Genomic DNA, 21,555 nt, shown 5'->3' on the forward strand with positions numbered 1-21,555 from the left:
GTGGTTGGTTTTTTCCCGAGTCCCAATCTGGGATGTGCGTTTTTTCCACTGGGCACCCATTTCCCGCTTGTGGCCCTCTGCTGCCGTTTAACTCCGGTGTCATCTTGGAGATTACAAAGTACAAAGGTACAGTATTTAGTCAACATATAACTCTTCGATCTAAAACAAAACGTATGACTGGATGCCACCTGAGCGAATATCTATCAGAGACCTGTTGACGGTTTCAAGGTCGCCGATGGAATGAATCTACACCATGAGATTGGACAAGTAGTCATCACGAACTTCGTCTCACATCACTGACTCAATTCTGACTTAAAACGATCATCAGCATCATTTGACTACAACACGAGAAGCATCAAGAGGAGTCATCTCCCGCGATATCCTCTCTTTCCATGGAATCGGCTATCCAAATATGGTTGGTAATCAGCTTGGTAGACCTCACTCTCCGGCACACCGCCTCGTAATTATAGGAACTCCAGCCAATAATATCTCCAAAATGAAATCATGAATCGCTTGTTGCCACTTCACAACGACGAGAAAGATGTGCTGCCACCTTCTGCTGACTGGCAAGTTACAGGTTTCAAATCATAGCCCTGGTGAGGGGCACTAGTGGGGTAATTGCTTACTAATTGACATAGCTCTGAAAGCTCTGCAAAGCCGCAGCGTCTGATTGGGCAATATCTTTGAATCAGGATTTACAGTCCTGAAGAAGCTTAGCTTGAGCTCTCAAGCCCACATTCAAGATTTCCGCTCGAGCTAGGCACGGTGCTGCTTTTACTGCAAGGGATATAGCATAGGTTGGTCGACATTTTCGCTCAACAACGGTGCATGAATGTAATTCGAAACTGGGTATAACACTGACAATAGTATACAATAAATACATGAACGGCAACATCTAGTTGAGGGCTTTTCAAGAAGACCACAGTATCTTGGCGTAAGCGTCCTCTACCTCCTTGGCCACCTCCAGCAAGGTAACAATTATGATCTGATGCGTGACATTGGGGAGCTTGTCCCGCTGAAGGCCAATCCACTCTAGCGGTGGCGTAGCCTCGCCCATGTCACGCAGCTGCGGCGTCTCTATCACTGGTGGCTCGATTGCCACGTAGTTGTACTTAGACTGCGGCACGTTGACGACCGCTGTGATTTTTTCTTGCTGATCACTCTTGTCTCCGCCACCTTCTGCGTTCAGCCCTCCTGTAATGCGAACTGCAGATGGCGGCAGGGGCTTGCCTAATCGCGAAGCCAATGCACGAGAGTGCGCTTCCCACATATCCCGGATGAAGCTGATGCGGGAGTAGTTCCATCCAACATCTACTTTGCCTTCGAAGCTGCTGCGGAAGAGATATTCGATCTGATGTGATCCTGGACCCTGCCACGTTTCCATGCCGGCCACTACTCGAGGGACTTTAAGGATCGTTCCCCCACGGGTTTCAATCACGCGTGTAGCAGTCTCGGCTACAAGGAGTTTCTCGACCGGCACGGGCTCAGACCGAGAGATCGGGGACAAGGCGACACGCAATTGCCCTAATGTGAGACCCAGGGCACTATGAATCTTTCCTTTATCCAGTGACACGTCGAAGCGGGCTTGAGCCTCATGGGCCTCTATCTTAAAGACGTGATTGTCAAAGAAGGTGCTCGGGAACACCCCAATGTGAATTGTATGGATGGTCACAACCACTCCAGTTTGGAGAGAAATAGGTGTCAGCTCGGTTTCTCCTTCGGCTTGCTTTGTCGCCTTTTGAGATGATTCGAGTCGATCAGAGAAAATCGAGCCCTTTCGGCGAATGTATCTTTCAATTTCTCTCAGTGACGACTCGTAAGCTGCTTGCTTGTCTTGCATAAGCCTTTGCCAAGCCTGGATTAGGGCAAGGGATTGCGAGGCAGTTAAAGTCGTGCAGAACACTTGTACTTCACCACCATCTAGGATACTAAATAATCGCTCATTCGCTTCGTCGGATGAACCTCCAACATTGTACATCAAGAAGTCGAAGGACGCTATATGTGCGATCAAGAAGGGCTGGTAGTCAAAGGAGACTTTTACCTGAAGCTTATTGAAAGAGATCGAGGCTTGTATCAAAGGCGTCTTGATTTCAGAGCTTTCCTCCGGCCAATTTATAGAAGTACGCACTCTGATGGTCTGGAACTCAGCCAAGCCACTCAGCCTGCCTTTGCTATTGATTCCAATAGACTTGAGACCGATGCAAAGCACCTGCTCGCGAACAGATGTCTTTTGGGATGAAAGCCATAAATCTTCAATCGCGAACTGGGCTTTTCCGAGCGTTGATCCCATATCAAGCTGGATTATCACTTTTTCAATCGCGATTGTCGTGTTCCATGGGAATGCAGGAGCAGAGGCCACTTGCTGGTAACGCTGAACAATGTAGGCTTGCGTCTCTGAGGGCTCTGCCTCGACTTTTGCGCCTGGGTCAGGAGAATCACTTGCCGGTACCCAGATCTCACGAAACAATAAGAGATCTTGGACTTGTCTCGCGTTGAGCATCACTTGCACTGGGCTCACGCGTAGAGCGGCCGAAATACCTTTCGACTTGCCCAGGTGTCTGCTGTTCATTAAGGACATGACGATCGAATTGACCTCGAAACTTGCAGTAGACTCGTTTGAGTATACGTGCTTCACAGACGCCGCAAAGTCATTGAAAGACACTGAAAGTGCTAAAAATCGTTCATCACCGTCTGCTTGGACAGTATTGATAGCGACATAAACACTCTCAAACCCAACGGTAGCTGCGACTCGAGCTATGGGTTGACAGCTCAAACTGAACTCCTGCTTGCAAATCAAGAGGCCAACGTTCAGTTTGCACCGGCCGAGTACTGAGGCAGGATCGCTGGTGTCAAGGGGTGTATCCTGCATAAGTCTTTGCGACTGCAGCATCATGGTGTTGGACGGTCTCCTGGGCTTTGATTGCTCTCCCATCACTTCCTTCACAGTGGCGGACATCTGCCTCACCAAGGGAACAATGCTTGGAAATAGGACATTGGTGGATGCATCTATCTTCAACTCTGCATTCAGCGTGGAGTCCTCGTGAGCGCTATCCTCAAACTGAACCTTTAATGCAACACCGGGCGCACGTAGTGTAGCAGTTGATGTGTCATCCTCTCGGACGAATTGGCCGTACTTCGATTCTTTGGCTACTTTTTGTTTCAAGGTGGCAGTAAGAAGGCTTTGCTGGTCTTTACTCTGCTTCCCTTGAAGGGAAACGATAGCACCGGCGAAGTCAACGTCAACGAGCACGGAACGAACCCGTTTATTTCCGAACAGAGAACGTGGCTTCGTATTGTCGTCAGACAATTTAGACACTGTGATAGAGTTGGCATCGCGAATGGTCTTGACAGCAGAGGCTATTGAGTTTTGAATCATATTTGCGGGGAGGATAAAATCAGAAGTAGCCCGGATATCCAATGACTTCCCTGCAGCCTGAAGAGCCACACGAACGTCTTCAGCTGTTGAAGAGTATGCCACATTGAACACCAATTCTGGAAGCGAAGCCGAATTGAGTGACCGCGTTCTCCTATCACCCGCGACAGGCACCATCTGAAGTTGAACATTCTCGATCCGGAGCTTTGCGGAGGTAGTTTTCTTGTTTGACAGATCCACGCGTCTAATAGAAAACACGAGATCATCAGCCCTGCGATGAGACACGCCTTGCGTAAAGGTGGCCATGTTCCAAGCCACTTGGATATTATTAAAACCCAGTGAGAATATGGCACCGAAAAGGTCATCACCATTAGCACCATTATCGGGCACCTGGAAGCTAGGAACATCGGAGGTCTTTGTCTTCGTCTGTGAGTGGACTCGATAGCGAAGCCTCTTTAAACGCTTTACCTCATGCGAGAGGTCCAGTGTTTTGATCCGCTCTCGAAGATGAGCAGCAACATCAACAACAAGTGCGGCAGCCTCGGGATAAAGCTCAATGTTACAGCTTTCACTGGTCAGATGGAACGATTGTAATGTCTTCCCATTTTCATCGGTGACGGATGTTCCCTTGATCTTGGCATCAACAGCAAAGCTGCAGTAAGAATCAGCACTGTGAGTGGCTTTCTTGCTCAGATCAAAGCTAATCCTAGAAGTGTCAACTTGGAATTCAGGGTATTCGGTCGGATACCCGGCTTCTAAACCGTTATTGAGCCGCATACGTATCATCCCTAAACTGAACTCCATGTCTGCTGAGTAGTTCTTGCCGTTCAGGCCAGGCGCCGTAGCATGTATCTTGGTTCCAGCCATCGATGTCCGCGCCCTGTAGAGAAAGACTGAATCGGAACTCTTTCTGACTTGCGATGACCCAATATCAAAGGGAAGGACTTCCTGGAAATGTAATTTCAGAGACTCCATATTCTGTTTCAGATCAGATATTAGATGAGAGACTTCAGGCCTTGTCAAGACGTCAAGGAGAGTCCGCACGGCACTAGCCTCGAGTTCTATTATCTCAATGGTAACGTCGACATCCATCTCGGTACGGTTGGGTGATATGTCGGCGATGATCCTACCGTTAATGGGCGGGAACCCGAGCTCCGACACAGGCTGCCGGATACCACCATCGTTGGAAAGAAATGCATGGAGGTTTCGCTTCACGTCGAAATCGATTTCCATTTTTGGTCCAAGCCTAGATATAATGGAAGCTCTCGCTACCTCGCCGGTGATAGCGTACTCCAGAGAAGGCAGTATGCGGAAGCTCAAGCGATAGTCATCCAGGAATGTGGCGACCTGAAACCTATGCCGCGGCGGTCTTTGGCTGGTAGCCTTGTCCTGAGATCGGCGTGCTGGCAAATTCAGGTTCTGGATGAGATGATTGACAAACTGAATCTCGTCATCTATCACCCGATCAGCTATGTGGGCGAGACTTAGCGGATCATCATTCATGTCGAATCTCATTCTTCGACTGGATACAGCGACCTTCCAGTCGTGCTGCACCTCAGCCGCTGGGGTTTCAGTGGCGCGGAAGCAGTAGATGTGTGGTTCGGTGAATCTCCATTGCACCATAGCCGAAGAAAAATTGGATAGATCCAACGATGAAGACTTCGAGCTTATTAGCAAGCTTGCGCTCGCGCTCTTGTGGTCCAAAGGTGTCCAGATGATTGAACTTCGAATGGCTTCACCGACGAGCGCTAGTTTCAAGTTGATACCGTCGACAGTCAGAGCTCCTGAATCTGTACCTAATACAACCTGTAGAGCCTTCTGTTCTACCACAGTATTCTGGGGAACTTCATCAGAAGCTGTGGACTCCAAGGTGACAGTGGACATGGCATTCATGAGACCTTCCACCAGGTCCAGAATCTCCCACCTTAGGCGGAGATTAACGGACAGACAGTAAGACTCTACGGTAATCAGAGAACTCGGGTTCTCCCCGTGGTTAGTTAATTCGCCCTGCCGGAAATCAGATGTGACAACAGTGGACAAGTCTCGAACAACAAAATCGCTCTCCCTCGGTCCAGGATCAATCGAAAAACGAAACAATTTGATTGTGGAAGAGAAAGAGGCATTCAACGGCGCATTTTCAACAACATCCTCTGGGAAGCCCCATACCCGTCGCATTACATAGCTTTTTTCAACGTGAGCTAAATCCCAGGCTCGCCACTGATCAAAGCTAGAAAGGACTTCAGATTTTGCATTCGCATGGAGTGTAATGTCATCAGATGAGCATTTTGCGGTCAACTCCTTTTGCTGCTCGATGGAGAGGTTGTTAAAGACGTTCCGGATACGAGAAAGGATCTTCCATGAATCATGATGCCGTAGATGTCCAGAGGCCATCCTAAGCATATAGGATATGCGCGTTAAGAAAACCGGATCCGGCATTTCTGCGGCGGATTGAGTGAGACGATATATCAAGAAGCGCATTCGCTTATGGCGACGTATAGAGGCATGTTTAAAGGATGATGTCGCAGAATCAAGCATGGTAGTTGTGCGACGAACAAGGTAGGCGAGTTGCTCAACCGACTTAGTTGAGGTGGCTATATGAAAAGCACGAACCTGCAAGTTCGATCTAATCGTCGGTGTAGTCATGATCCAGAAGCTGATGTCGCGCAGCATACAGCTGACTTCGGACTTCAGTCGGTGCTGGTCAGCTTGACTACTTTCAAGCGAGACTGAGAAACTCTCAGCAGCGACATGCGCAGTTATGGCTTCTTTAATACCCGCGATGAGATCTCCTTTCTGCCGCTCGACCCTTGTTCTAAATTCCGTCTTTAAGCGGCAAACCTCTACCCGATATTCATCTCGGAAAGCGGCTTCGTTGGCACTGAAAAAGTCCGAGTCGTTGACTAGCTTCAACGATATCAAAGGAGCTCGAATGGCAAAGCTAGTGGCTTTCTTCGGATTCGGTAAAGACTTTTCGTAGGCCATGATATCTGAAACAATGTCCTTTTGTAGCGAATCAATTATCTCAACTGGGTGTCGCAACTCTAGGGACTCGGCCAATGCCGAGATTACAAAAAGGAACCTCGGCGTACAGAAGCCCCTGACTCCTCTATGTAAGTCGACCATAAAGTTGGTATACGTTGTACTGTCACTCTCAGAAGGTGAGAACTGGGGATCGAACTTTGGCGCCGGAGGGTCTGCTTGAGAAACACCAGCATTTGGCACCTGGCTGGCAGGCAACTGAGACGTGTTTAATCGAATTCGATAAAAGGTGAATTCTGGGATAGCCCACGTATTCGGATTGACTTGAGGCCCTTGTTGAGAGGCCCTGGTCCAATACCTGGGTGATCTGTATCTCAGACCAACTCTGCCAGTCTCAGAGAGTCTCTGATATTGATGCATTGACGATGGCATACTCAGTGTCTCTTTTACACTCCGCGTTCCTTGCTTCAGTCCGCTCCCGCTGTTGGAGGAGTCTGAACGCAGGAGAAAACTCCTCTGGCTGCTATTGTCCTTTGGATACGCCTTTGGCGGCAAGCCCACTAATCCTGAGTCTCTTGTTAAAGGTTCAGGCATTGTTGGTATGGCAATTGTAGGTCTGGGTGCTACATCCTGACCTGGGTAGTGTGTACCAGACTCGAGTTCATTCAAGTCAAGAAGAAGCCATGGTGTGCGCTGGGTTCTCTGATCATGGGCTCGAATATGGGCCTGCTGAAGCCTTCGGCTTTCCGAAATGTCGCTTCTCCTTTGCACCATTCTCAGTTTGATAGAAGTCTGTAGCAAAGCAAGTGGAAGCACTTCAAGAGCATCCACACTGCCAGATTTTGGAAGAGAAGCGCAATCAATTGCAGCAATGGATATGTCTGGCATCAGAAGACTCATACGTTTTGAAAACCTAGCATGAGCCCAGTCATTGAACCTCGCCGTTATTGTCTCTGACTTAAGTACGAGAGCATCAATGTCCATAAGAATCGAAATATGGACTAAAGCAACTCGAGCTCGCAAGAATGTCACGTCATGGAGAGCAATAGGAAAGAGAGGAGGAAGAACATTTTCTTCATTGTCAAAAGAAAAATCGAAGCTCTGCAGGGCACTGGCTAGAGAAGCCAGGAATTTGGGTGAGCATTCGCCAATAATGCTCCCAACATCAAAGTCCCAATTGCAAACGTATGTTGGTTCTGTTGGTGGCAGACCAAAAATGCGGTGTCCATAGATTGAGGCGCCATCTATGAACAGCTGAGTCTCGGGAATTTTAGGGTCCTCCTTCACCCAGTGAGATTTCAGGGCGGCGCTTAAAGGAGCAAGCGAGAACTGCATATCCATGTAGTAATTTGTAAACCTCAAATCGACCTCCAGGCATGGAGCAGTAAGCTGAACGTAATTATGATCATCATACAGAGTCTCCGGTAGAAAGACATGTGGGTGCTCGACAGTGACGTGCAGAACCACGTCTAGATCATTTGTCTTCTTGTTCGGGTTGATCCCATTGTGTACTGCAGTCGGATCTCCCGAATACGCGAGCTCTTGGTATTCCTCAAGTGTCTTGAAGTGGATCTCTTCACCAAAGTAATTCTCTTTCACAATCATGAAAGACTTGATAAGAAACCCAAACATGTACAACCTCGGAGAGATACCATGCAGGTTGAGTTGTAAGATATCTGTCAACTCAGGGGAGGTCGAAAGGAAATAACTATAAGTCCCGTCAATTGTTAGGGTCTCCAGGGTGGCTGTTTTTTTATTCTTCAAGAACGTGTGCAGTGTGTCCCACACCGGGGCTACGAAGTCGATCTCAGCGTCCTGTAGAGTGACGTTGAAATCCACGACGTTTTGCTCGGCGCGGTACTTGTCCAGCGGAATAGAAATATCCGAGGTCAATTTGTTGCCCTTGATCACAAGCAAACGATTGTCACTGAGGTTAGTGGGGTCGCTGACGATATTCGAGTCATTGACATTAGCATAGAGCCGTATATCTGTGAAAGATATACTCAAATGATAGATGAATGGCACGAACGTATGATAATCAGGTGCGGGGCCAGAACCCCAATCCGTGATCAGGTCCGTTAGAAGGAATATGTGATCTCGCAGTAAAAAGAGCTCCATGTCTTGGTTCTCCACGCCGAATTTCCACCTACGGAGCGCTTTCCAAGAGAGCGGGACTGAGAGATCGCAAGTGATGAGTTGCCTGGGGCAAGACCATAACAAAGCATGGTTCACGCTTGACGACATCTTCGAATCGCGAAAATCAAGATCAAGTTGACTAGAAAAACCTGACTTTCCAGGCACCATGTCCATTGTGTAATGCATAGTTGAGTTTTCTGCGATGCGAAGTGCAAACCATCCAAAAGGACGGATATCGGGCCCTACATTGCCCTTCTCCCCTTCTGCAGCGCGGCTCTGCTTCCTGCGCTGCTGCTTCTTTAACTTGGATGCACCGCGGACAGCATCCCCGCGACCTTTCCACTGCCAATCTTTGGAAGACTCTCGCGTCGGGATGCGAAGAATGGTTTCTTGGTCAAATTCAACTCTAAATCTGAAAGCAGAGCTCTGTCTTGTGTCGCCAGGACGCAAGGGTTCCGCAGGCTGGAAGTTCCGGTAGGCATTAGGAAAGAAGATATTTTGCAGACCCACACGTTCTCTATCAGCCCAAGGGCCGTAGTTTATCATTCCACCGGCAACTTTCACGTCAATTCCCCATTCCGGGGGAGACGCGCCATTTATGTCCGAAGATCTCGGAGGTGGAGGCCCCTCCGCAACGGAATGTGCTTTGACAACCCCGGGATTGTCCCAAAAATAGACGACAATCATGCTAGGGCTATCCAAAACTGTGGAAAACCTGCCGTATTCTATAGCATCCCATTCAGAGTGATCATCTTGACTGCCTTGATCTAGATAACGGGAGAGACCAACCCAACGTGTGTCATGGTTGACGTTAGTTGTATGCCGTGTGTCCTGACCAGTGCGCCGGTCAAGTACGTGGAATGACTCGACTGAGGTTTGAAAGTATGGTATGAGATCACGGACAGAGTGCCAAATTCTGCGCTTCTGGAACTGGTAGTTGAAAACAGTATCTCTCTTCCTCTTCACGCCAGGCTTTTCTTCGCGTACCGTGCTCAGACGTCTGGCAGCGGCAAGTTGGGTCTGTTTGTAATCTGGGTTGGGTCTCATTTGCACAACGGGATGATCGAATTTGAAGCTAAACACTTGCCGGTAAAGGTCCAGTGGGCTCGCAGCGCAACAAGCCTCGATCAAACCAGTTGCAGAATCAAATGTCGTAGTCAAGACCGATCTTGTATTCTCATTCCCCATTACTATAGCACCTTTGTCACATTCAAGTTTTACCGGCAAAAGCTGGAGCAAACCAGACAAGCTGTCCCTAGTATCCTGTTCACCGGGTGCACCCTCTTGGGAAGTGTATGTTTCCATGGTGCGCCCATGGCGAGCAGTGCTACCATCAGCAGCATTTGCCTGTTCAGGGGAGGACTCGTTTGAAGACGGTGCGACGGTTTGGTTTTCCTTCAAACTCGCGTCTGATAATACGCTCTCAGAGTCAGGTGATTGAGTTGATGCTGCCGCTGCCGTTTTGAATCCAGTGAGGATACTATCATAAGCCGGCGTCCGATTGTATATAAACCATTCCAAACCGTAGAATTTAGCCGTGATTCGACAAGGGAGGGCGGCCGGGCAGTCGACCCCTCCTTTCTCGCCAATGCTACCATTTCTATTACCAGCATATTCAGTATCTTCTGTGTTTTGTACCCCGGTGCGCGAGAAATCCGTGCGCCTCACTGCGTGCTTCCAGAAGTTCCAGGTGAGAAATCCTCCGTGTATGAAAATCGTCTCGTTCACGCCGTGATATCGGATGCCCTTGAAGAATATCCTTCCTCCTATTAGGGAAATTTGAAGCGCGTTGATGTCGACATAGGCGCGGTAATAATGCCACGTGTATGCCCGTATCCCGTACGATAAGAGAGCCGCGAAGAGACGGTTAAAGTAGAGCAGGAAGAAAAGCACACTGGTGCAGCCTTCTGGTAAGCCAGATATTCTCGCAGGAGACTTCGCCAACTTACAGGATACAAGATACTATGATCTGGAGAAGAAAGAACCTATAAATCCATCAGCTCGGGTCTGACAGTCACAGCAGATTTCCTACCAGTTGAAACTAGGGTCTGGGGTCAAAGCCAAGGTCGTGAATGATGAAGCGGACATTTCGCGATACCCGTAGAGCGGCCGATAGCCTTCAACATGGCGGCCGGAGTCAGATCGCGTTCCTCGAGGCGACCAAAAAGGTGAAACGGGGAACACGTATCCCCGCAGAGATAGCCCTATACTCCAAACATAACAGGAGGAAAAAAAAAAAGAAAAAAAGACCTGAACGAGGAAAATAAGCACTGGGGTGATCGCCGCGATATGGGAGGAATGATGGAGAAGGTCCGAAGGCGGTGGGGATAAAGGGAGCTCTAGAGTCTAGACGGCGGCACTTCGAGCTCGATTCCTGCAGCCTGACCAGTTGCTCACTCTGGCTGTGCATATTCTATCTTACCAGGTCTCGAAGTCACTCTGATTCGTTGGTCTACGATCGCCCAAAGTGTCGCCTCTTTGTCAAAGCTCTCCGTTATCCGCCATGCTCTGATCCAGCTGCGATAGCGTACGCGGTCGAGTACTCCGTACCGCGAGTGGTTATGGCAACAATGATAACAGCCTCATCATCCGGTGGAACAGGCTCGAGCTTAGCTCGAGCTGCAGTGATAGTCGCTGGAGTCTGTTCACTGGTTGCCACATTGCTCTCTTTTGTGTACGAACCTTGCTTCCCTTAACCCCTCCTGAATGCTAGGGAGCTATACTAACGGCATGTCTTCCTGCTAGATCCATATGGCTTCAGACGTACGTCCGGCATCCTTTAGACACCCGCATTTATTGTCTTTCACTTCGTGCTGATCTAGACGCGCCAGGAAAAACTACCGCAAGCCCCTCCTTCAACGATATGTCGTTCGTATATTATTAATGTTAGTGTTGGAATTCGCGTGATGGCTGCCTGTGCTCTGCTTATTGTAACAGGGTCCCAATATATGCAGCTTCTTCTTGGGCGAGTATTGTATCACTAAAGGCGTCACTATGGCTGGCTCCTATTCGTGACGTATACGAGGTATCTTCAACTGCCAGACACTTAAGTTATATTGTTTGTTGACAGGCTGTTCTGCAGGCCTTCACCATCTACACTTTCTTTCAACTCCTCATCAACTTCCTGGGCGGCGAACGAGCAGTGATTATTATGATGCACGGTCGTCCGCCTGTTCAACATGCATGGCCGCTAAATCACATCCTGTCCAAAGTCGATATCTCAGACCCATATACTTTCCTCAATGTGAAGCGCGGCATCTTGCAATATACCTGGCTGAAACCAGTTCTCGCCATTGTTTCCATCGTCATGAAAGCAACAGATACCTACAAGGAAGGTTATTTGGGCTTATCGTCCGGTTATCTCTGGACCGGTATTCTGTATAATATTAGCGTTACCATTAGTCTTTATTCGCTGGCGTTGTTCTGGGTGTGTCTTCATCATGATCTGGCCCCATTCCGTCCCGTCCCGAAGTTCCTCTGTGTCAAGCTTATTATCTTTGCTTCCTACTGGCAAGGGTTCTTCCTATCAATCCTTCAATGGCTTGGAGCTTTGCCCAACGGCACAGGGGATTATACACCGGATAACCTTGCGGCTGCCATCCAAGACAGTTTGACTTGTTTCGAGATGCCCGTGTTTGCGGTTGCTCATTGGTATGCGTTCTCATGGCACGACTATGCAGATTCAACCATCTCGGCCGCTCGCCTCCCGGTCAAGTACGCTCTTCGTGATGCATTCGGGGCGAAGGATTTGATCGAGGATACCAAGATGACCATGCGGGGCGAAAACTACGCGTACAGGCTCTTCGATTCGGGTGACCATATCATTCCGCATGCAGAATCTAATTCGCGCGTGCGGCGGGTCATGCACGGCATGCGATACGAGCGCGGTGGAAAGGCGAAATACTGGATCCCTCAGCCGGGAGAGGTTAACAGTCGAACACCTTTGCTGGGCGGCTTCGACGGTAGCAGTGGTAGTCGACGCAATAGCACGCTCGACCGGTATCGCTCCCACAGCGAGTCGGAGGAGACTACTCTCGACGACTCTGACGAGAGGCTCTTTTCACAAGCCCGGGAACTAGAATTCGGCGACTTCAATGTAAGTGTTTTGTCAGCAACCCTAAGATATCCCGAAGCTGAACTGTGTTAGTACCCGGTCATCACTGCCAATTTAGTCCCAAGAGACCAACGACTTGCCAGTCCCGCTCCCTCCCGTTCTACTCAGCAGCCTACATTGGTGAAGAAAGCGAGAAAAAACAGAAAGTCTCACGCGTCAAGCAGTGGACGTAAAACCAGCGAAGGCCATGCCTCTAGGAGCTCACGGCAAGAGCGCTCTGAAACGTCGAAACTTCAACGAAGGGGTACCGACTCGCCGAAGTCGCCGGGCTCTCATCGCAGTCAGTTAGTGGATCTTGTGGTAGAAGACCGAGAGGCGGAAGAGGAGGAGCGCGCGCAAATCCAGCGAGCATTCGGATCAGTAGCGGTCGAGGATGAGCCCAAACACTTCCAGTATGTAGTGTAATCCAATCTTAGCATGGTGTGACCATTGCTGACTTACGCAACAGGAGACCGTCTGGTGATCCGGTCGACGGAGGGGCCACCAAGGATGCGGAAGGAAACGCCGAATCCACAATCAAGCAGCAGAGGCTGGGGGAACTAGAAGATGAAGGAACGAGTCCGAAGACACCTGCGTGGGACTACAGAGATTTGGAAGAAGACAATGTGTGGAGCAGATAGTGAACTTGCACTGGGTATCATGCACATGGATAAATGACCTATTACTTTCTTTTCACTCCTTTGTCACATAGTTACTTGCTTCTCTTTAGCGTTACTTTTGACTGTATCTGAAGCGCTTTGTTGGGCAGAATCTGTTAAAACACAAACATGGTGGTGCTTATCATTCCATGCGAGGGCCCAACTCTAGACCAACTTCTCCATCTTCCGCAATCTCCCCAACCTCCAAAGCTCCTTAACGGTTCGCCCCTGCCCCTCCATCAATCCTGCATCTAACAAGCAATTAGTTTCTTTTTTTGACGCTAGGGTACTTTCCTGCAGAGGAACGAGGCCAATATGGCCAACGATCAGCATCCCGCAGTGTTCCTTTTCCAAATTCGGCGACTCAAGCAATAGGATTCCACCGTTACGCGCCCGCCACAATGCAGCATCATTTAGCTCGAGGTGATCTGGCAGAGCCAATGTGACAACAACACAACAACCAACGAATCAAATCTACGTCCTGCACTATGGCAGAATCGATGGTTCGACACGTTGGCCAGGGCAGGCCGGCATGCAGCATGTTGACTGGTCTACGGCAAAGCTCTGGCTGAACGACGTCTGCTCCTGGCCTTATCAGAAGAAGAGGGTGCCTGAGCAGTGAAATGAGATGGTTTGGTGGATGCCCACGTTGCATGGCTGGTGCTGGCCAGACTCGAGCTCGTTTCTTTGTCCGACTGAATTGATTAAGTTCCTTCTAGTGAATGCCCTTAAACATTTCACGTTGACTATTTCTGTTTCTACTGCCACCGCGAGCGTGGTCTATCTACTGCATGTCCCTCTGCTCTTGAGCTTCGAGGTTCGACGACTTGATGTCTGCGGAGGTTGATTCCTCGCTCGTCTTTCCTTCTCATGCTGCCTGTTTATAATCTTTCGCTCCCAAAGGTTACGATACATATCTTTTCTTAGCTGTCTTCTTTCGTTATTTCTCTTCTCCAGGTCCCGGGGTATTCCCTGCTTCAGTGAAAGGAATGGACTGTCAGCTCTAGGCTCTGGTAGCGATGCAGGAGGCAATTGAGCAAGCAGGGTCCGTATTCACTGGATGGATCTCAACCTGCTTGTTCTGCCTCGACTCAAACGGCGATGGTGAGCGCGCCCACCATCAGCAAGCCATAAAGCAAAGAGGTATGCCTATATAGCCATCTACCACAGCGCTTAAGTATTTACTAACATCGGACTACCCCTTTCACAGGTGCTGAGCGAGAGATGCAAATATGCCACTCTCAGCCTCACCTTGTCCCTCCCATGAAATTGGTCGTCTACGACGACCTCCCCAGCCCAGGTCCACCATCTCCGTCATCATCATTCCCATCTTGGATTATGGACGAGGGCAGGAACCTCGTCTCGCGAGCCTCTATTCGGGCAAGCATGTCGTTTAGACGCAGGTCAACCGCTCCACTGAGGATTAGCGCACCAACAGACTTTAGAGTGGTAGCAGGGACAAGCTCAACTCTGCCGACTCGTGCCCTCTCAACAGCCCCAGCTCAAAGGCCGTACCGTCCCCTAGAGCTGAGTTTCCAAGACCCAGCAAACAGGCTACCTGAACTCCCCCGCTTCAGTGACTTCAACTTCGACTTCGGACTTGACAACGACCAACCACAGGCAGCAGCTATCGCTCGGCCGCCGAAAGCATTCTCCTTTATGACGGATGCTTCCTATCAAAGTCGACCACAAACGTTCATCTCTCATACTCGCCAGCCGTCGTCCTCATTCAGTGTGCCTCGAAAGCCCGTGGGGTCTGGGTCTCGTCGGTCGTCACTTGCGACTCTCGAATTGCTCATGGAGAGGAAGACTCCCAACCCTACGCCTACGAGGCACCCTCTCATTCCGCACTTCTCTGTTCGCTCTTCTACTGCCTCTGTCGCCACTGGCCTGGCTACGATCACTTTTCCATCCCCTTCCCCTCCTATTTGGCTGGATTCAACTGTGGGTGTGGGAAGTCCGCCTCTATCAAACAATACCCCTTCCCGAGCGTTACAGTCACACGATGCCACCGCATCTGCATCAACCATCCACAAAACCCTCAAGCCGGCAACATCACAGTCCCAGTACCTGACCCAAAGCAAATCCCTGCCGTCCTTCCCCATTCGCAACAAGACCTACGAACGTGTTTCATCCCCAGTGGACACAGGTATGGGTATTGATGTAGATACTCAACACCATCCATTCTCAGCAACCATGCCCATGACGACACCTAACCTGTCCCTTCCCCCATCCCGCTCCAGTCGTGTAACGCAATGGCTCCTACAACAAACCACTGCGATATCCACGGCGCCTAAAACGCCTACCTCCGCGCCTCCCCCAACCTTCCCATTCGCGCCCCCATCATCATCCTCCCGCAAGCCAAGCTTGAGCCTAAGTTCAAGTTTAAGCGACAAGCTCTCCATGCGTATCCGCTCTCGTACTCTAAGCGGGTCGACTATTGCGCCGTCCACGCCAACTGTGCCCGTGCCTGTACCTGTACCAGCCGGTGCCAAAACAACCGTGGTGTCAGATCCGCCGTCGCCCCCCTCACGAGCAACCACAGCGACAGCACGCACGTCCACGCTCGATTCCCGCATTGAGAAGGAGTTTGAGATACCCGGGCCTTACTCATATGCATCCACATACCCCTTCCCTCGACAAGCACGGTCTCAGACACAGTCAAGCACCCAGCCCCAATTCCACCCGGCACCAACAATCCACGAGGTGCAGCAGCAAACCAACCTGAACTTGGATTACTATGCCTATGGCCACAACCATCACCCGGATAATGATCATGATCACCACCGACAATCCGCTATCGGCGTGGCCTTTTGAGTTGAGCTTCCTGCTTCGAACCTACCTACCCATACCTATTATTTCCGCTCCGGCATAATGTTACCTTTTCGTACCTTGGCGTTAGGATCGTTGACCGTAACATATTTCTTTGGACTGTCATTTCAGGTTAGGTTTGATGCGTATGCGCATACCCCCTTCGCCGCAGCCGCGATGTTAGTTTGAGTTTTACATATATATATATGTAGCTATAACTAATAATTCATCACCTTATTATTATCAACAAAAGCATTATTCAGCGCTTGGTATCGCCTGGGGGCGGTAGGCTATTTATAATACGAACATTAAAGCCCTACAAGAATGCCTCTTAGGATAACGCGGCAAGAATCACAATCATAGAAAGTTTACGTTTGGCGCTGACTAGTTAATGTAAACGAAAGAACAGTCCTAAAGCTTACATCCTAGACGAATTACCCGTACCGGGAACTCAGTACAAATAAGTATATACGAATAAGTATATAGACCTTGTAGGCTGTCTATTCTCATCATCTCCATTTTTCAGGCTACGACTCTGAACATTTAGAAATACCTTTAAGTGCACCCAGGAGTATATAAATAACTAGAACGTAAGATGTCCAAAAGCCAGAGAGAAACCAAGTTGGCAAGGGCAAGACTCGAAACAAAGCAAAGCAAAGCAAACTAGGTAAATCAACACCAAGATACTCCATGGTTCAGTTGGTATCATAGCTGAGATAGATAAAGACGCAATTGTATGGATAGAATGTCTTTTAACATAATCTGGCTGACTGACTGGCCGGCTCGAGAAAGGGATAGGCATACTCGACACCATGACATCCATGCGGTTTCACAGTGAAGGTCATAACCATGATAATCAAACAGACGGTAGGCCTGGAAACTGATCATAGGGCACTAGGAGGTAGTGCCCTCACCTTCCAAGTCAAATCAATTCAAGTCTTAGCAATCCTTATTCGGTCTGCGGTTTTCTTTCTTTCGACGCCATGCTATACATGAGGAAATAGCAGAGCATAACTCTCCGTGGTATCAAAAAACAATATGAGTGAGTTCAAAAACTGCGTCAAGACAAAAAATCCGAAACAATAATTCGCTCGTAACAGTAGTGATAGCAAAGGGTAACAAAAATTTGAAACTGAAATTTCTCTTGGGGTATACTGCTGCAAATTGACATTGATTTTAACGCGGTGGCCCAATAGGGGCCGGGTATCCAGAAGTAGAATTGGAAGTGCTAGGACGACCACTATCAAAAGATGCGCGGAGCTCATGCTTGGGTGTCATGTCTCCCGGCGCGGTACCGAATGGAAATTTCGTGTCAAAGCGCGCGGGCCAGCCATTGCTACTGCTGTGGCTGTGGGAACTTCCGAGGGCGGGCAGGTCATCCTCGGGGAGGTTCACACCAGAGTCATTCCACGGGTTGCGGTAGCCGCTATCCCGGGATTCCATGGAAACCAGAGATGCCTTTGATGCATTGCTGGAGGCGTGCTTGAAGAATGAAGCCGGGGAGGCGGAATGGTTCTTGCGGCCGATGAATGAAGAAAACGAAGAGATGCTGCCGGGTTTCCTGAGTCGCTCGAAGATTGACCCACGCTCACTCGTCTCGTCAGTGAAACTGGGCCGGGTGGGAGAGTCTGTAGCGATCGGAGTGGGAGCATGCTGCAACAGCTTCGAGTCAAAGAACGGTAAGGACTCTTCGAAGGAGTCAGACTTGGGCCGCGGGATGGCCCCTTTAACCGTGGTAGCATCGAGTCCATGCGCGACAAGTCGAGAGATCAAGAAGTCAATTGCGTCTTTCAGACCGCCAGCATTGTTGCGCGTGTACCCAAGTATCACGCGGTCCTCAGGAGGAAACGCGGGCGAATCCGATCCGTTTTCAGTAGCCTGCACATCGGGGATATCCACAGTGGTATCAACCTCGTACTGATCCTTGAGTTTGGCGCAAACGTCCTCGCGAAAATCTGCACCTCTGAAAAATTCTCGCAGCTCCGGTGAACTCTGGAACAGAAGTTCATGGCTTTCAGGCACCATTCCCAGCAAGGCGTCGACGGCTTGCGGGACCTGATACTCAGGACCAGAAATTGTAACGACATCGCTTGCAAGCTCTGTGCTGGGAAACTCGATCTTGCAGTTCCACTTCTTTTCGAGTTCGTCGATCTCCGGCATGCGGGCAAGCAGTTCACGGTGATACAGTCGGTTGATCACCACGCGCTCTGAAACGTACTCGGCATCAACTTTCTCGACCATGTCCATGATCTCCTGTTTGACCAAGTCAAGACTCTGCGCGTTTCGTGCAGGGGTCCGGCAGATGACATTGTCAACCTTAATATCATCGTCGTCTTTGCCCATACCGCCGCGATCCATGGCATTAGAGAACTTCACAAAGACAGAGTACTTCTTCATGATCCGCTGAATGTGTTGTCCACCAATACCGATGATACGCTTGTGATATTGGTCAGGGACGTGGAAGGAAATTGACGCCGGCATTTCCTGCTCGACAAGATCAAGACCGCTCTTGGTCGACTCAAACTGGTTTCCACAAACATCAATGTAGAAGTTGTACTCGTTGAAGCCATCAAAGATAATTTGTACGTTGCCTATTACCTGTCAGCGATGTCCTCTTTCCAGCTGCCTATCACTAGCACTCACTTTGGCCCATGATCTTGTTGATCTTGCCGTTCTTCTTGCCGCTAACGAACTCCTTGTGCTCGTTCGCTAACTCAATCTTTACACGCATCTGATACTGGCTGCGCTGAACGAAGGGGATCTGATTGATGACCGTCATAGCGGCCTTGACAGCGTCGTCGGATCCGTTAATGGTGAAGTTCAGGTTGTCGAAGCTAACTTCAGCGCCGGAATTGGTGCAGATGTCGGAGAGCATTGTCCGCACTTCCGCATGAGTGGGGGTTCGAACAGCACCCGGGGTCGGGTCGGGCACGAGAATCCACCACGAAGCACTGTAAAATTGGCCGGCCTAATGGATTGTTAGCTGTGCTAGAGTAGTTCTTTTTGGAAACCGTACCAATGCCATGATCTCCCTAACAGTTCGCTCAACGTGCAGCACATCAGTCCCTTGAATACGTACGATACCTCGCTGGCTGCCCAACTGCGGGAAAAGCACGTAGGAACCATTCATTTCCATGACCTTCCGGACCTTGTCCAACCGGTCAAGCAGGATGTTGTCGATTTTGTTGGAGTTGACAACCACATCCTTGACATAGACTTTCACACCCATCACCAGCTCATGCAGCTTCTGCTTAGCCCGAGCAATTTGTTCCTGAGTCTCGCCCGTGATGTAAACTTCGTCTTCACTACGACGGTGGGCGCCTGGGGGGATGTAACCGAAGATGCGCGGAAACGGAGGAGGAAAATAGATGGCTGTGCCAGTGGCGGCTTCGATGAGCTTGATATTCTTGCGAGTGCGACCACAGACCAGAGTGTGGGTGGTGAGATCCAGTTTCACGGCATCGACGTGACGTTTGAGCTTTTCTCGGTTAGAGACATTTTGTAAGCTAAGCAGGAACAACAAACTCACAATTTGATCGATCATGATCAGAACCCTTGTCTTGGCATGTTCCGTGCTCTCCATATCGCCATAGATGCAAACCCGGAAACGTTGATCCAATCCATTGTCTGTGGCGTACCCATACGAGGAGACAACGGCACTATCGTTATCACGAAGCTTGGGAGTGAGGAGAAAGATATCCGTGCCAGTATAGGCGGCTAAAGTGTCCAGGTGCTCCAGGACAGGCGGTCGGACCTCCTTGGTCTGGTTATCCGTGATGAGATGCGTATCAACGTCAACGGTCGCACATCGCTGCAGTAGCGAAAACGTTAGCGAGACATGAACAAAAATCGAGGCACCGCAAGCCGGGAAGTAAAAAGACCCGAAACATTATTTACATACCAGCAAGATAGGCGTATCATTCAGGATTTTGGCTCGCATTTTTCGCACAGTCTCCCCGTCACCGGTGATGCAGACATTGGTAGCCAATCTTTGCGGCCGACGTTGTAGAGACGGAACGGTCTTGGGCTCCGACGAGCTGACCAGTGCCTCGACCCTCCCATTGCTGCTTTCGGTGATTTGACGGCACAGTATCCGTAGGGCTTCGACGTTGCTGGTGTGGACGGGCAGCTGGTGGATGGGCGTGCCTTCGGGGGTGCCCTCAGGAAACGACCACCGCTGGAGAGCCTTGGGGCTCGCGTGCAGTACATCATCCACATCTGGACCGGCGAGAGTCGAGGAAAACGGCACATTGAAGGAGAGGTTGACGGTAGGATCGATACCGGTCGGCGGAGTCATCGGAGGTGCGCCATGGGGCCGTCGAAGCGAGTGGGAAGCCAACTCTGCATGAGGCCGCGACATGCCAAACGTCGGTGTCATTCGCTCCCAACCATGACGGGCCTGGCCCGTGAAATTGGTGATCTTGTGCATAATCGGAGCAGGATCGAATCTCTGACCCCTTGAACGAATCGAGGGGAGAGAGACGATGGGAGTCAGGCGGAGGATATGGCGAGCGTCGGACCGGGTGGGAGGATAACCAGGAAGAGAGGAGGAAAACGGAAGAAGAAAGTGGTTTTCCCAGGCCGTGAAGACGCCGGTCTCAACAGGGATGGACGATGGAAGAGGAATGGGCGCACAGGAGGAGAGGGTTGGGATGGGAATGGACGGAATGAACTCAGCAACCTAAAACGGGTATCGAGGGATGGGAGGGCAGAAAGAGGAATGGAGGCGGGAAAAAAGGAAGGGAAAGGAAGGCAGGGAAAAGAAACAGAGAAGAAAAGAAAGGGGAAGAAAAGGATAAAAGAAGTAAAGCTGGCACGGGAGAAGGGGAGGACTGTGGTGGGATGGAGAGACGTTGGTGAGGTGGAAGGTGAAGGTGAAGGTAAGAGGTGAGGAAGAGTCGTCCACCAGCCAGAGTGAGCGAGAGCGAGGAGGCCGAGTGGGAGCAGATCGAGACGGATCGAGATGGAGGGAAAATCAGCGGCTGAATCCAGCAGTCTGACCACGACGACGACGGTCAACCACGTAAAATAATCACCCAAACGTACTTTTTTCTTCTGCTGGGTCTAAGATCTATTCAGTCACTCCATATGTCTGTTCACTGCTCAGCAGTTGTGATCATCTAGCTTCTTGACCGGCGGGAACTGCGGATGTCTCAACCCACCCATATCACATTGTCCACACAGCCCAGCCTACGACAAGTCTACGAGCCTACAACGAGCCAACGAGCCGACGACCATCGTGACTTTCGAATTAATCTCCCCCTTCGGTGCGCTGGATGTCCAAGTCACAATGGCTTTGCTTCCCCTTCGAAGGATCTGATCGCATTACGAACAAGGGATACAGGAGGTCAAGACAGGGCTGATTTGGCCGAGGCTCCAGCTGGGCAGGGTTTGCTTCCAAGTTACGTATTATTGCTTCGCTAGGCCAGTTGATAATTCAGAACTTTAGCAGTGGTATGGAACGAGTCCATGCATTCCAAGCATACCTGAAGATCCTCGTCATC

General features: G+C 50.0%; 4 protein-coding genes across 4 annotated transcripts, besides 1 other annotated feature; 2 read left to right on the plus strand and 2 right to left on the minus strand.

Moving 5' to 3' along the window:
• Window positions 1-21,555: part of a sequence feature (contig 1.107 303..444822(-1)) that runs on past both edges of the window.
• Window positions 911-11,239, minus strand: ANIA_06329 (putative fermentation associated protein (Csf1); the record flags this gene model as incomplete). Its single annotated transcript, XM_658841.1, has 4 exons — window positions 911-10,432; window positions 10,886-10,901; window positions 11,020-11,129; window positions 11,216-11,239. 4 exons carry the CDS (start codon window positions 11,237-11,239, stop codon window positions 911-913), a joined length of 9,672 nt encoding a protein of 3,223 aa, XP_663933.1.
• ANIA_06328 (OSTA/TMEM184 family protein) lies at window positions 11,643-13,222 on the plus strand (the record flags this gene model as incomplete). The annotated part of the gene is made up of 3 exons (XM_658840.1): window positions 11,643-12,584; window positions 12,636-12,994; window positions 13,051-13,222. The coding sequence occupies 3 exons, from the start codon at window positions 11,643-11,645 to the stop codon at window positions 13,220-13,222; spliced, it is 1,473 nt and encodes a 490-aa protein (XP_663932.1).
• Window positions 14,260-16,057, plus strand: ANIA_06327 (uncharacterized protein; the record flags this gene model as incomplete). The annotated part of the gene is made up of 2 exons (XM_658839.1): window positions 14,260-14,383; window positions 14,451-16,057. The coding sequence occupies 2 exons, from the start codon at window positions 14,260-14,262 to the stop codon at window positions 16,055-16,057; spliced, it is 1,731 nt and encodes a 576-aa protein (XP_663931.1).
• ANIA_10807 (KH domain protein) lies at window positions 17,066-20,480 on the minus strand (the record flags this gene model as incomplete). The annotated part of the gene is made up of 5 exons (XM_050611276.1): window positions 17,066-18,642; window positions 18,695-19,019; window positions 19,068-19,529; window positions 19,581-19,862; window positions 19,953-20,480. 5 exons carry the CDS (start codon window positions 20,478-20,480, stop codon window positions 17,228-17,230), a joined length of 3,012 nt encoding a protein of 1,003 aa, XP_050466937.1. The 3' UTR covers window positions 17,066-17,227.

This window comes from Aspergillus nidulans, chromosome I, assembly GCF_000011425.1.
Source record: "Aspergillus nidulans FGSC A4 chromosome I".
Classification (NCBI taxonomy): Eukaryota; Fungi; Ascomycota; class Eurotiomycetes; order Eurotiales; family Aspergillaceae; genus Aspergillus; species Aspergillus nidulans.